Raw genomic sequence first — 12,198 nt, 5'->3', positions numbered from 1 at the left:
TGAGTCACGGGTCCATTCCCCGAATGGCCACAGTGGCCGGAGTGAGCCAAGCTGATGTTAGGAGCCTGGAGCTCCGTTGGGTCTCCACGTGGGTTTTGGGACTCAGGTGCTTGTCCGGCCATCCTCTGCCTCCCCAGGTACACTAATGGGGCACTGGGGCAGAAGTGGAACACCCCTATGGGATGCCAGCAACGCGGGCTGGGGCTTAACCAGTCGCTCTGCGAGATTCGAGAGAAACAACCGCACTAGACACCCGTGAGGTCCCACAGACTTCCAGCTCAGGTAGCTCACTGTTTTAGTAATATTTACTGTTTTCTAGGAGGTTTGATTTGCGAGTCTCCCCCCCGAGACAAGAAGAAATAGAGCAGAAATGAAATGACTATTAGACTAATTTGACCCACTTTTTCCTGATTCTTCCCACCCTGGTCAACCCTGTAATCATCATCAAATAATTAATTTAATTAAAAAAGAAAGGGTGCATTCACGAGGCTGTAACACAGAGGCATCTCTGGGCGGGGGAGGGGATGGGTCATTCTATTAAGGTTCAGTTGGTTTTCATCTCGTGAATTTTTGGATAGTTTGTCCTATTGAGACAGTGCAGGGGAGCATCTAAAAGCAGTGTTTCAGACGTGGAGTTGTGCTGTAATTCAGCCACCTTAGTTAGTGACTGACCATTTTCATCAATGGTCAATAGATGATTGCATTCATAGTTCCCTTGCCTGTAAAATAGGGGGAATAACAGGACCAATCCCTTAGAATTATGAGCGTGAACAGCTTTTGTGTCCTGTTTTTGTAGTAATGAACACATCTAAAAAGCACAGTCCGAGGAGGGAAGTGGATCTGTCGTACTGCTGTTTCTCCTGAGCCGTGCGCACTGAGCCCTGTGGTAGTCTGTGGAGGACTTCCTTTCCTCCTGACCCGCTTTGCTGCATTTGCCAGCTGCGGAGCCATGCTGAAATTCATACAGCAAATAAGCATGGAATAATCCTTGCTTCTTAGAAGGCAGAGTTGATTTTGTAACTGTAACTAAACTCATTTCTCCTTTCTCATTTTAAGGCAGTTACCTTGGAGGCTGCTCCCAGAATGTGCAAATTCATCCCGTGCACACCAGCCATCTTCCCCTGGGGCCCCTCTGTGAGGCTCACTGGGCAGAGGTGTTTCGTGATAAAACAATAGCGCCTCAGCATCTGACAGAAGGCTTCTATGAGGTAGAGACGCCAGAGCCACAAAACCTGGGGTGTAGTTATGTAGAAGACATTTACATAAAGCAGGATGCATTGGAGCAAGAAGACCCCGAAGAAACTAGCATTTCAACAAAGAATGATGCATTTCTTAATGAATGTGCCAGACAATCTCCCAGCAGCCCAGCTCTCGTCTGCTGCGATGAAGAATCATGGAGCTTCACAGAACAGTCCCTGGCGGGTTGTGCTGCCAGGGAGTCGGCCCTCCGTCCGGCCCTGGGACAGTCTGTGCCGGGCTGTGCTGCCAGGGAGTCGGCCCTCCGTCCGGCCCTGGGACAGTCCGTGCCGGGCTGTGCTGCCAGGGAGTCGGCCCTCCGTCCGGCCCCGGGACAGTCCGTGCCGGGCTGTGCTGCCAGGGAGTCGGCCCTCCATCCAGTGCGACCACAGAGCTGCTTCTATGAGGATGGTGGTTATTGCGATGTTGAAGTCGCAGCTTATGGCACAGATCATTTTGGTCTGCATGATCTGAGAGTTAATGACAAAACGGAGGAGGTAAGACGGCTGATGGTCACTGATTTATGGGCTAAGAAAGGGTGTGTGGGTTTTTAGACAAATATCGTACATGGAAATGATCTGAGTCTTCAACATAGCGCTACATTCCAGTCAACACTTTGCTTCTTTGGCAAAAGTTTATCCTGAGATCTTAATTCAGAAATTGATTTTCCTGATTAAATCAAGTCCATATCTAGGGATTGGCTCAACCAAATAGCCACTTCTTTGTGAGGATGGGGACTCTGTCTTATTCCTCCTTGTGCCCCACACCATCTACATGGTGCCCTGAATTTAGCAGACTTTTGTGTTTGTTGATTCAACTGGTACTACTGGAGTTTATAGAAAAGGACGGCCAAGAAGAGGAAGGAGTGCTGATTACCCTGTAAGACAAGGAGACTGTAGGGTGCGCGAGAGCACGCCGAGCAGTCTAGGATGTACTGAGGGGCCTTCGCTGGCCAGCTTGGCGATGACAGTGCCCACTGTCTCAGCCCACTCTGAATCGAGACCCTGAGAGGAACAAATGGCCATCACCATCAAGTTCATCCAATAAACTGAACACCCACGTGCCAGCTTCCCCAACAACGTAAATGAATCCTAAGAGACATGCAGCCGACAACGGGACACACTTAGAAAGCTGCAAACATTCACCTTTTCCTGGCTTCCCTGCCCACGGATTCTTGAAAGTACACACATTAGAAATTCAAGAAATCTTGGCATTTGCCTCGTCACTGACTCAGCCAAGTGCACAGAGGGTGAGGAACACAGCCACACAGGGGCCATGCTCAGGCTCCCTGTCCTAGGAATCTGTGGGAAACCAGAGAGCTCGCGGGTACTGGGGGGCCAAGAGCCAGGGTGGAAGAACGGCGGAAGTGCGTGACCAGGCAAGAGCCCCTCCCTGTCGTGGGCCTTGAGAGGGGAGTGGTTACACAAAAGCGCAGCACCCCCTCTCAGGTGCCAGGGGGTGATGGGCGAGCATCCACTGAACCACAGATGGGCACAAAGCATTACAAAGATGGGGATGCGTGGCTTCCACGCTCATGACCCTGAACTAGTGCCTAAGACCATAACCAGAGGATGTTGACAAGCAAAGGATATTAGTTTTTTCTGCCACTGTAGAAACCATGCTGTTTTTTGATGTAACAATTCTGGGCACATGTGCTGAAACCCTAAGATCAGAGAGGGTATTAGCAGAGTGAAGTCCAGGTACTCTGAACCAAAACATCCAAGTTCCTTCTCAGTGTGTATTTGGTGAGAACAGTTCTGTTCATCTATCGGGCTTCACAGATGTTATGGAAGATACGGTTAAAGGATGTGTTTATCTTGCTGTAAAGATGTTTCAAATCCATGCATAAGAGGATATTCAGAAAGTTTAGACACCTTGCGTCTGGAAGCAGATGGCAGCTTAAAAAGAGAACTTTAAGGCTGCAGGTGCAGGCCGTGCTTGGGCGGACTGGAGCGCCTCAGACCACATCCTGCCTCTGCTCCCGAGCCAGCTTCCCGCTCATGTGCACCCTGGGAGACAACACATGGTGGCCCAAGGCTGTGGCTTCCTGACCCCAGATGGGACGCTCAGATGGCACTGCTGGCTCCCGACCCAGCGTCAGCATTGTGGTCATTTGGGCAGTGAACCAATGAATGGAAACTCTCTCTGCTTCCCTCTTTGAAATAAGAAAAAAGAAATAAATTACATTTAATAAAAGACAAAGAACTTTATTTCCCCATGCTGATGGGTGGAAAACAGCGTTTTAAAAAGTCAGTTTAGGGCTGGGCATTGCTTGAGACGCCTGGCCCCCAATATCGAGAGCGTCTGCTTTCCGTCCTAGCTTCTGGAAGGCAGCAGACCCGTGGCCCAGCTACCTGGCAGGCCTGAACGGGTCCCGGACTCCCCAGCCCTAGCGTTTGTGGATATTTGAGAAGTAAACGCAGATGGGGGAATCTTCTTTGTGACTGTCTGGGCCTCTAATCTGCTGAGTCAGGGTTTTCCAGGACTGCTCCATTCCGGCTGGAGTCAGTTTTTCAGCAGTGCTCCAAGCATCTTAGTAGGCAGGAGACCCTGTGCTCTGAGCTGGTTCTTGAGCAGATGAAAACATGGCTCTGAGAGTCGGGAAAGTGTCCAGTCGAGGAGAGACGTTACCCAGTCACACTGTGATGGCTCAGTGGCTCCATCCTCACCTTCCAAATGCCAGCATCCCACATGGGCACTGGTTGTGTCCTAGCTACCCCATTTCCCATCCAGCCCCATGCTTGTGCCCTGGGAAGGCAGCAGAGGATGGTCCAAAGTCTTGGAACTCTGCACTCACAGGGGCAACCCGGAAAAGGCTCCTGGCTCCTGGCTTTGGATCAGCTCAGCTCTGGCTGTTGTGACCATTTGGAAAGTGAACCAGTGGTTGGAAGATCTTTCTCTCTCCTTCTCTCCTTAAATATGATCTGCCTTTCCAATAAAAATAAATAATAAAACCTTTAAAACATGTGAATCTAAAGATGCAGCAGTGTTGTCAATAGAAATAGAGTGGGCATCCGTGGTGAGGATACTGCCCCAGCTGGGGCCCCTGGGGAAGGCTTCCCTGGAGAAGGCTTCCCTGGAGAAAGGGCCATTGAGTTGAGCTCTACAGGATGAGCAAGAGTTTAGGCAGCTATGGGGGAAGAGCATTCCATGTAGCACAAACATCTGGCAAACCTGCAACTGCAGGGAGCCTGGAAGCTACGAGGAGCTGCACCCACGCAGGTGTAGGGTCCCAGGGCTGTGGGCTGTCCTCTGCAGGGAGCTGGATGGGAAGTGGAGCAGCCGGGACATGAACTGGCATCCAGGTGGGATCCCAGTGCTTGGAGGTAGAGGATTAGCCTGTTAAGCTATCACACTGGCACCTAAGTGAGGAAATTTTTAAAAAGTCCTAATGCAGATAACATCTTGAAGTCCGTGAGAGTGATTGGTGCGTTTGTTTTAATTCATTTAAAGTCAAATAAAACTTCATCTATGTCCAGAAAAGATCTGCCCAGCCTCAGTGGTTGCAGCCATTTGGCAAGAGAAACAGCAAAAAGAAGGTTTCTGTCTCCTTATAAAATAAGTGAATTAAAAAAAAAGCTTTGCATGATAAATGATGACACTAAGTAAAGTTGAAATTTTCAGGTTTTTTCTCCTTAAGATTTATTTATTTATTTGAAAGCAGAGTTACACAGACAGAAGGAGAGACAGAAAAATCTCCTGTCTACTGGATCAGTCTTTAATGACCACAGTGGCTGGCCTTGCTGAAACCAGAAGCACAACACTCCATCCGGGTCTCCCGCGTGGGTGCAGGACCCGGTGCTCGGCCGTCCTCTGCCGCTTTCTCGGTGAATGGGCGGAGATCCGGCTCAGAAACAGAGAAGCCAGGACTTGAACCAGCACTCAGACACAAGATGCTGGCGTTGCAAGTGGCTTAACCCACTGTGTCACAGGATCAGCACCTAACTTTTCTTTCTTTAAAAGGTTTTATTTATGGGGCCCTCTCTATTTCTATTAATGGACCTAGTGGCTAAAGTCCTCACCTTGTACATGCCAGGATCCCATATGGGTGCCAGTTCGTATCCTGGCCTGCTTGTGGCCTGGGAAAGCAGTTGAGGACAGCCCAGGCCTTGGGACCCTGCACTCGCCTGGGAGACCCAGAAGAGGCTCCTGGTTCCTGGCTTTGCATCAGCTCAGTTCCAGCTATTGTGGCCACTTGGGGAGTGAATCAGTGGATGGAAGATCGTTCTCTCAGTCTCTGTAAATCTGCCTTTCCAATAAAAATAAAATAATTTTTTTAAAGAAAAGGTTTTATTTACTTATTTGAAAGGGAGCGTTAGCAAGAGGGAGAATCAGAGAATTGCCATCCATGGGTGTGCTGCCCTAGTGAAACAACAGCTGGGGCCAGGCCAGCCTGGAGCCAGGAGCCAGGAGCTCCACCTGGCCTTTGCAGGCAGCAGCAGGGCCCGAGCGCTTGGAGCATCTTCTGTTCCTTTCACAGGAGCATGAGCAGGGAGCTGCACGGGAAGTGAAGCAGCCAGGACTTGAACCTGCTCCGTATAGGATGCTGGCACTGCAGATGGCGGCTCAGCTGCACTGTAGCACTGGCCGCAGCTCCTTTCTTTCGTCACAGTGCACGCGATACAGTTCCTAACGTGCACTTGTGCTTTGCTGTGTACGCACTGAACAATTTCCAGGTATTACGTTTTCAGTTATTCCTCTTAAAGTAGTTATTGTGCTAGCTGGCAGCTGAGGAATTAGAGAGCCAGGACTGAAGGCCAGCTCAGCGTGATTACAAAGTCCGCAATCCTGTTGTATGTTTGTTTACTGTGACTTACAGGCTGAAGTTGCTTCAAAAGAAACGCAAAATCCTGAAGAGACACCCCAGACTCCGGCCCAGCCCCAGGAGAAGGCCACAGCGGAGGGCCTGGGGGGTGCACAGGCTGTGCCAGCCTGGCCCCTCGCGGGCATCTCCTGGAGTGGCGAGGACCGCAGGACGCCTGACACGGAGCAGAGCTCGGAGAGCCTGCAGCCCGCGGAGGAGGACATGGCGTTAAACGAAGTGTTAAAGAAGCTGAAACACACCAACAGAAGACAGCAGGTGCGCATCCAAGACCTGCAGTGCAGCAATCTGTATTTGGAGAAGAAGGTGAGAGAGCTGCAGGTGGAGATTGCTAAGCAGCAAGGGTTCGTGGACATCATCAACAAGCTAAAGGAGAACATCGAAGAATTAATCGAAGACAAATACAACCTAATCCTGGAGAAGAATGAGGCTAACAGGACACTGCAGAATCTGCAGGAGGTTTTAGCCAACACCCAGAGACATCTGCAGGAATCCAGGAAAGAGAGGGAAGTACTACGGCTCGAAGTCAAAAAGCTCAAGGTCAGTTATATCCGTCTACAGGAAAGGCACCTCACTGAAATGCAAGCAAAACACATCTCCGTAAACCAGGGCACACAGACAGACCAAGAGGAAGGAGCCCAGAAGCCGCCGCATCCCAGAGGAACGCCGGAGAAGGTTGGCTCCTCTGACCTGGACTTGTTGAAAAGGGAAAAAGAGACTCCAGAACGAGAGTTCTTCTATTTACAGGAGGAATTCCAGAAACATGAGGAGAAAAACCTGGAAGAGAGACAGAAATTGAAATCTAGACTTGAGAAATTGCTGACCCACGTTAAAAATGTGCAGTTGGTGTGTGGAAGTGAGAGGACTAAGAATCCAGCGCTCCAGCAGCAGGTGGAGGAAGTGCAAAGAGAAGATGCCGAAGCTGAGCAGCCAGTGGCAAGCAGCCAGGAGCAGAACCGCATCCCTGCGCTGCACATGGCTCAGCTGAAGGAGCAGCTGGAGGACGTGATGGAGGCGGACACCACCAAGGTATTGATGGGGAGTCTGTCGTGTAGGATACTTAACTGTAATTGTTCGCAGTAAGAGCTACTAATTGAAAAAGGAAGCAGACACAGAAGGGACGTGCAGCACTTGTCCGGAGGTGTATTGGTCAGGGGGCAACGGCAACCACCTGTGCTTCTTAGGTAATTAGCCTAGGTACTTCCAAGGCTACCTTTGAGAAAGGATTTTCTTTTTTCGTCTTTTTTTGGGGGGGGTTCAAAAAATTTAATTATTGTTATTATTTTTTATCTTTTTAAAAAATACCATTTGCATAGTCGGGAGAGATGCCTGCCCATGTTGGCCTCTGATTAGGATGGGGAAATTCAGGTACTGAGGAAGGTGGGTGTGTCCACAGAAGGGGAGGGGAAGGTGGGTGTGTCCACAGGGGAGGGGAAGATGGGTGTGTCCACAGGGGGAGGGGAAGGTAGGTGTGTCCACAGGGGGAGGGGAAGGTGGGTGTGTCCACAGAAGGGGAGGGGAAGGTGGGTGTGTCCACGGGGGAGGGGAAGGTGGGTGTGTCCACAGGGGGGAGGGGAAGTGGGTGTGTCCACAGGGGGGAGGGGAAGGTGGGTGTGTCCATGGGGGAGGGGAAGGTGGAGGTGTCCACGGGGGAGGGGAAGGTGGGAGTGTCCACAGGGGGAGGGGAAGGTGGGTGTGTCCACGGGGGAGGGGAAGGTGGGTGTGTCCACAGGGGAGGGGAAGTGGGTGTGTCCACAGGGGGAAGGGGAAGGTGGGTGTGTCCACGGGGGAGGGGAAGGTGGAGGTGCCCACGGGGGAGGGGAAGGTGGATGTGCCCACAGGGGGAGGGGAAGGTGGGTGTGTCCACGGGGGGAGGGGAAGGTGGGTGTGTCCACAGGGGAGGGGAAGGTGGGTGTGTCCACAGAAGGGGAGGGGAAGGTGGGTGTGTCCATGGGGGAGGGGAAGGTGGATGTGCCCACAGGGGAGGGGAAGATGGGTGTGTCCACAGGGGGAGGGGAAGGTGGGTGTGTCCACGGGGGAGGGGAAGGTGGGTGTGTCCACAGGGGGAGGGGAAGGTGGGTGTGTCCACGGGGGAGGGGAAGGTGGGTGTGTCCACAGAAGGGGAGGGGAAGGTGGGTGTGTCCACAGAAGGGGAGGGGAAGGTAGGTGTGCCCACGGGGGAGGGGAAGGTAGGTGTGCCCACGGGGGAGGGGAAGGTGGGTGTGTCCACGGGGGAGGGGAAGGTGGATGTGCCCACAGGGGGAGGGGAAGGTGGATGTGCCCACGGGGGAGGGGAAGGTGGAGGTGCCCACGGGGGAGGGGAAGGTGGAGGTGTCCACGGGGGAGGGGAAGGTGGAGGTGTCCATGGGGGAGGGGAAGGTGGGTGTGCCCACGGGGGAGGGGAAGGTGGGTGTGTCCACGGGGGAGGGGAAGGTGGGTGTGTCCACGGGGGAGGGGAAGGTGGGTGTGTCCACGGGGAGGGGAAGGTGGGTGTGTCCACAGGGGGAGGGGAAGGTGGGTGTGTCCACGGGGGAGGGGAAGGTGGGTGTGTCCACAGAAGGGGAGGGGAAGGTGGGTGTGTCCACAGAAGGGGAGGGGAAGGTGGGTGTGTCCACGGGGGAGGGGAAGGTGGGTGTGTCCACAGGGGAGGGAAAGGTGGGTGTGTCCACAGGGGAGGGGAAGGTGGGTGTGTCCATGGGGGAGGGGAAGGTGGAGGTGTCCATGGGGGAGGGGAAGGTGGAGGTGTCCACACAAGGGGAGGGGAAGGTGGGTGTGTCCACAGGGGAGGGGAAGGGACCTCTCCTTGCTGTCAAAGTGCATCAGCACTTGCGAATGGGTGACAGTCGTTGATGACACCTCCAAGACTCCAGTGCAGGGAAGAGTGTTCTGAGGATGCTACCCGAGTGATCTAGATCCAAGATGTTGTCAGCTTCATTGCACCAGAGCCGAGAAAATCTTTCCAACATCTACTGACCAAGTCCACCTTAGTGCATCCAGCAGGCCCAGGAACATGCTTGGACAGCAGAGTTGTCCAGTCTGTTCTGCTTTCCATCCTCTGATGAGACAGGTGACATTCTTTGCTGTCCTAAATGAGCTGGCTGTCATGTCCCCCATGTGTACCTGGACATGCTGTCCACCACACAGACCTCAACAGCTGTCACGTGGCCCAGTCCTGATTTATGCACTCCAAGGTCAGACCACACATCCTGTGCTTTTTCCCTATGACCAGGGTTTGAGTTCAGTGGTCTGGTTGGGGAGTGCCCCAGGAAACCTCACCAGGGATGACCTCAGGTTTAACTCTTATGTGTTCCAGCCAGGATAGGGTCAGATTGTCGCCTGCACCAGCCAGTGCACTTAGCAGTGGACGCAGCTGCCTGGTCAGCTCTACCCTAGCCCTAACCAACAGGTGCAACAGGCCTGGCATTTACACATGTCCATAGGTGCCACAGCCTAGTCAGTGCATCTTGGGGGTCTTCTGTCCAGCAGGTCCCAAGACCACCGAGAGGTAATGCTACATTGTTCTTCTGCCACAGAAACACTGGAGATAAACTGGTGGTGAAGGATGTCCATTTATTTTAAAGAAGTCACAAGCTTATATAGGATAGGAAGAGGGGGCGGGCAGAAGGGCGGTCCCAGCAGTACTTCTATCCAACAGCATTGTGACTGGCTAACAGATCCGTCTATCTCTCTGGACCCTCCAATGAAGTTAAAGGTCAGGAAGCACAGGGAGCTGTGTCTCAGGGCAAACCCTGTTCCCTGCTGAAAAGCAGGATGCATGTAACATTTGCCTTCCTAGAGTTGTTTACAAAGGAAGTCCTAGCACAGTTCATTAAAGAAGAGTCTGGGGTGCAGCCCATCGCTCTTGCTGCATGCCCAGTGTTGGGGTCATGTTGGGGTCTTTGATAGTTGAGACTCTTGTCGGAGGTTCTCCCAGGGACACAGTGTGCTGTGTGCCAACGGCCTCCCCTGTGGGCTAGGTGGGCAGAGATCCAGGGGCAATCTCCCACATGGGCAATCCCCACCAGGCCAGTGTGTGCTGCAGCCTAGTCTGTCCATCCCAATTCCTCGCCGGTGCTGCAGCTTGGTTCAGCCCGACCCGCGTCCAGATCTAGCCCACACATATGCCAACGAGTGCCTGGTCCTCCCCCAGCCCTGGCTCTCAGGCTCACCAGTGGGAGCTGCAGCCCAGCAGGGAATTATACACATTTCCTCCACCAGGCCTATTCCCAGCTTCGAATCTTTCACCCACCAGGTATACTGCAGTCCAACCTGACATGACTTCTACCAAGTCCTGGCACTTGAAAGCAGTTGCTTCAAACTAACCCAACCTACCCTGCCTTTGGACCAGCCTGTCCTTAGACCAGCCCACACCTGGACCAGCCTGCCCCTGGACCAGCCTGCCCCTAGACCAGCTTACCCCTGGACCAGCCTGCCCCTAGACCAGCCTGCCCCTAGACCAGCCCACCCCTGGACCAGCCTGCCCCTAGACCAGCCCACCCCTGGACCAGCCCGCCCCTGGACCAGCCTGCCCCTGGACCAGCCCGCCCCTGGACCAGCCTGCCCCTAGACCAGCTTACACCTGGATCAGCCCACACCTAGACTAGCTTGCCCCTGGACCAGCCCAACCTGTACCAGCTTGCCCCTAGATCAGCTTACCCCTGGACCAGCCTGCCTTTGGACCAGCCTGCGCCTAGACCAGCCCACCCCTGGACCAGCCTGCACCTAGACTAGCTTGCCCCTGGACCAGCCTGCCCCTAGACCAGCTTACCCCTGGATCAGTCTGCACCTAGACTAGCTTGCCCCTGGACCAGCCCACACCTGGACCAGCTTGCCCCTAGATCATCTTACCCCTGGACCAGCCTGCCCCTCGACCTGCTTACCCCTGGACCAGCCCATCTCTGGACTAACCTGTCCCCAGTTCCGACTCTCAAGCTCAACAGTGGAAGCAGCAGCCCGGCAAGGGGTCCCCAAAGCTCCTCTGCCAGACCCCTTTGAGCCTTGGATCTTATGCATGCCAGTGTATGCTGTGGTCCAGTGTGAGACAGCTAGCCCCAAGTCTCAGCATTCTGCAGCATGTGCTATAGCCTTGCTCAGCCCATCCTGAGCCAGTGGGTGGGGGTAGTTGGAGGGAGTTCCTTTCAGCCCAGCTCAGGTGTTCCACATGGGTGGGTGCCTTGCCCTCAGTTTCCCCTTCTAAACCGTTCTGTCTCAACAGGCTAGCTTACTGCAAGTGTAGTGGCCCTGTCCGTGGAAGACCCCGGAGTCCTTGCTCTACTGTCACACATGCCTCAGCCACTCCCACTCCAACATGTCCCCAGACCCCTTTTCCTGGGCCATCTGCAGCCCTCCACCCTCGCCTGGGAGCGGGGCAGGGGCTTGTCCTGGCCTAGCATCTACGCCTTCCCCATTTAACTTTAAAAAGGGGGGCAGTGTGATAGCGTAGGCCTAGGGTCCTCGCCTTGCCTACTCCAGGATCCCATATGGGCACCGGTTCATGTCCCAGCTGCTCCACTTGCCCTTCCAGCTCCCTGCCTGTGGCCTGGGAAAGCAGCAGAGGACAGCCCAAAGCCTTGGGACCCTGTACCAACATGGGAAAGCTGGAAGAAGCTCCTGGCTCCTAACTATGTATCGGCTCAGTTTTGACCATTGTGATTACTTGGGGAGTGAACCAGCAGACAGAAGATCTCTGTCTCTGTCTCTCTTCCTCTCTGTATATCTTGCTTTCCAATAAAAATAAATTAAAAAAAAAACAACAAATAAACAACTCTGCTGCTTAGTGGCATAATTAGCACAGAGTGGGCAGCCTGCCAGCCTGGGCTGCTTTTCTGCTGGCAGTGGGCACTCACTGAGGCTCCTGGTCCAGAGACCTTAACCTGAACAACTCCTGGCTAAAACAAAGACCTCAGTTGACTTACTTATGTATTTCTTATCAGAAAAGCAGATTTGTAGAGAGAAGGAAACACAGAGAGAAAGATCTTCTATCCACTGTTTCACTCCCCAAGTGGCTACAATGTTGGAGCTGAGCTGATGATCTGAAGCCAGGAACCCGGAGCCTCTTCTGGGTCTCCCACACTGGTGCCCATTGCAGATACCGGCACGTGCGAGGGGAGGATTTTAAACATTAGGCTACCATGGTGGGC

General features: G+C 53.5%; 1 protein-coding gene across 1 annotated transcript in view; it reads left to right on the top strand.

Moving 5' to 3' along the window:
- The window catches only part of CAGE1 (cancer antigen 1), a 38,844-nt gene that overhangs the window by 8,558 nt on the left and 18,088 nt on the right, over positions 1-12,198 (top strand). Inside the window, exons 4-5 of the mRNA XM_058670494.1 lie at positions 1,057-1,733; positions 6,056-7,087. Of these exons, the coding sequence (XP_058526477.1) occupies positions 1,057-1,733; positions 6,056-7,087 (1,709 nt within the window). The remainder of the gene's footprint in view (positions 1-1,056; positions 1,734-6,055; positions 7,088-12,198) is intronic.

Source organism: Ochotona princeps, chromosome 1 (genome assembly GCF_030435755.1).
Source record: "Ochotona princeps isolate mOchPri1 chromosome 1, mOchPri1.hap1, whole genome shotgun sequence".
Taxonomy (NCBI): Eukaryota; Metazoa; Chordata; class Mammalia; order Lagomorpha; family Ochotonidae; genus Ochotona; species Ochotona princeps.
Note: the sequence above shows the minus strand (reverse complement) of the source record. Positions and strands in the feature narration are given on the sequence as shown.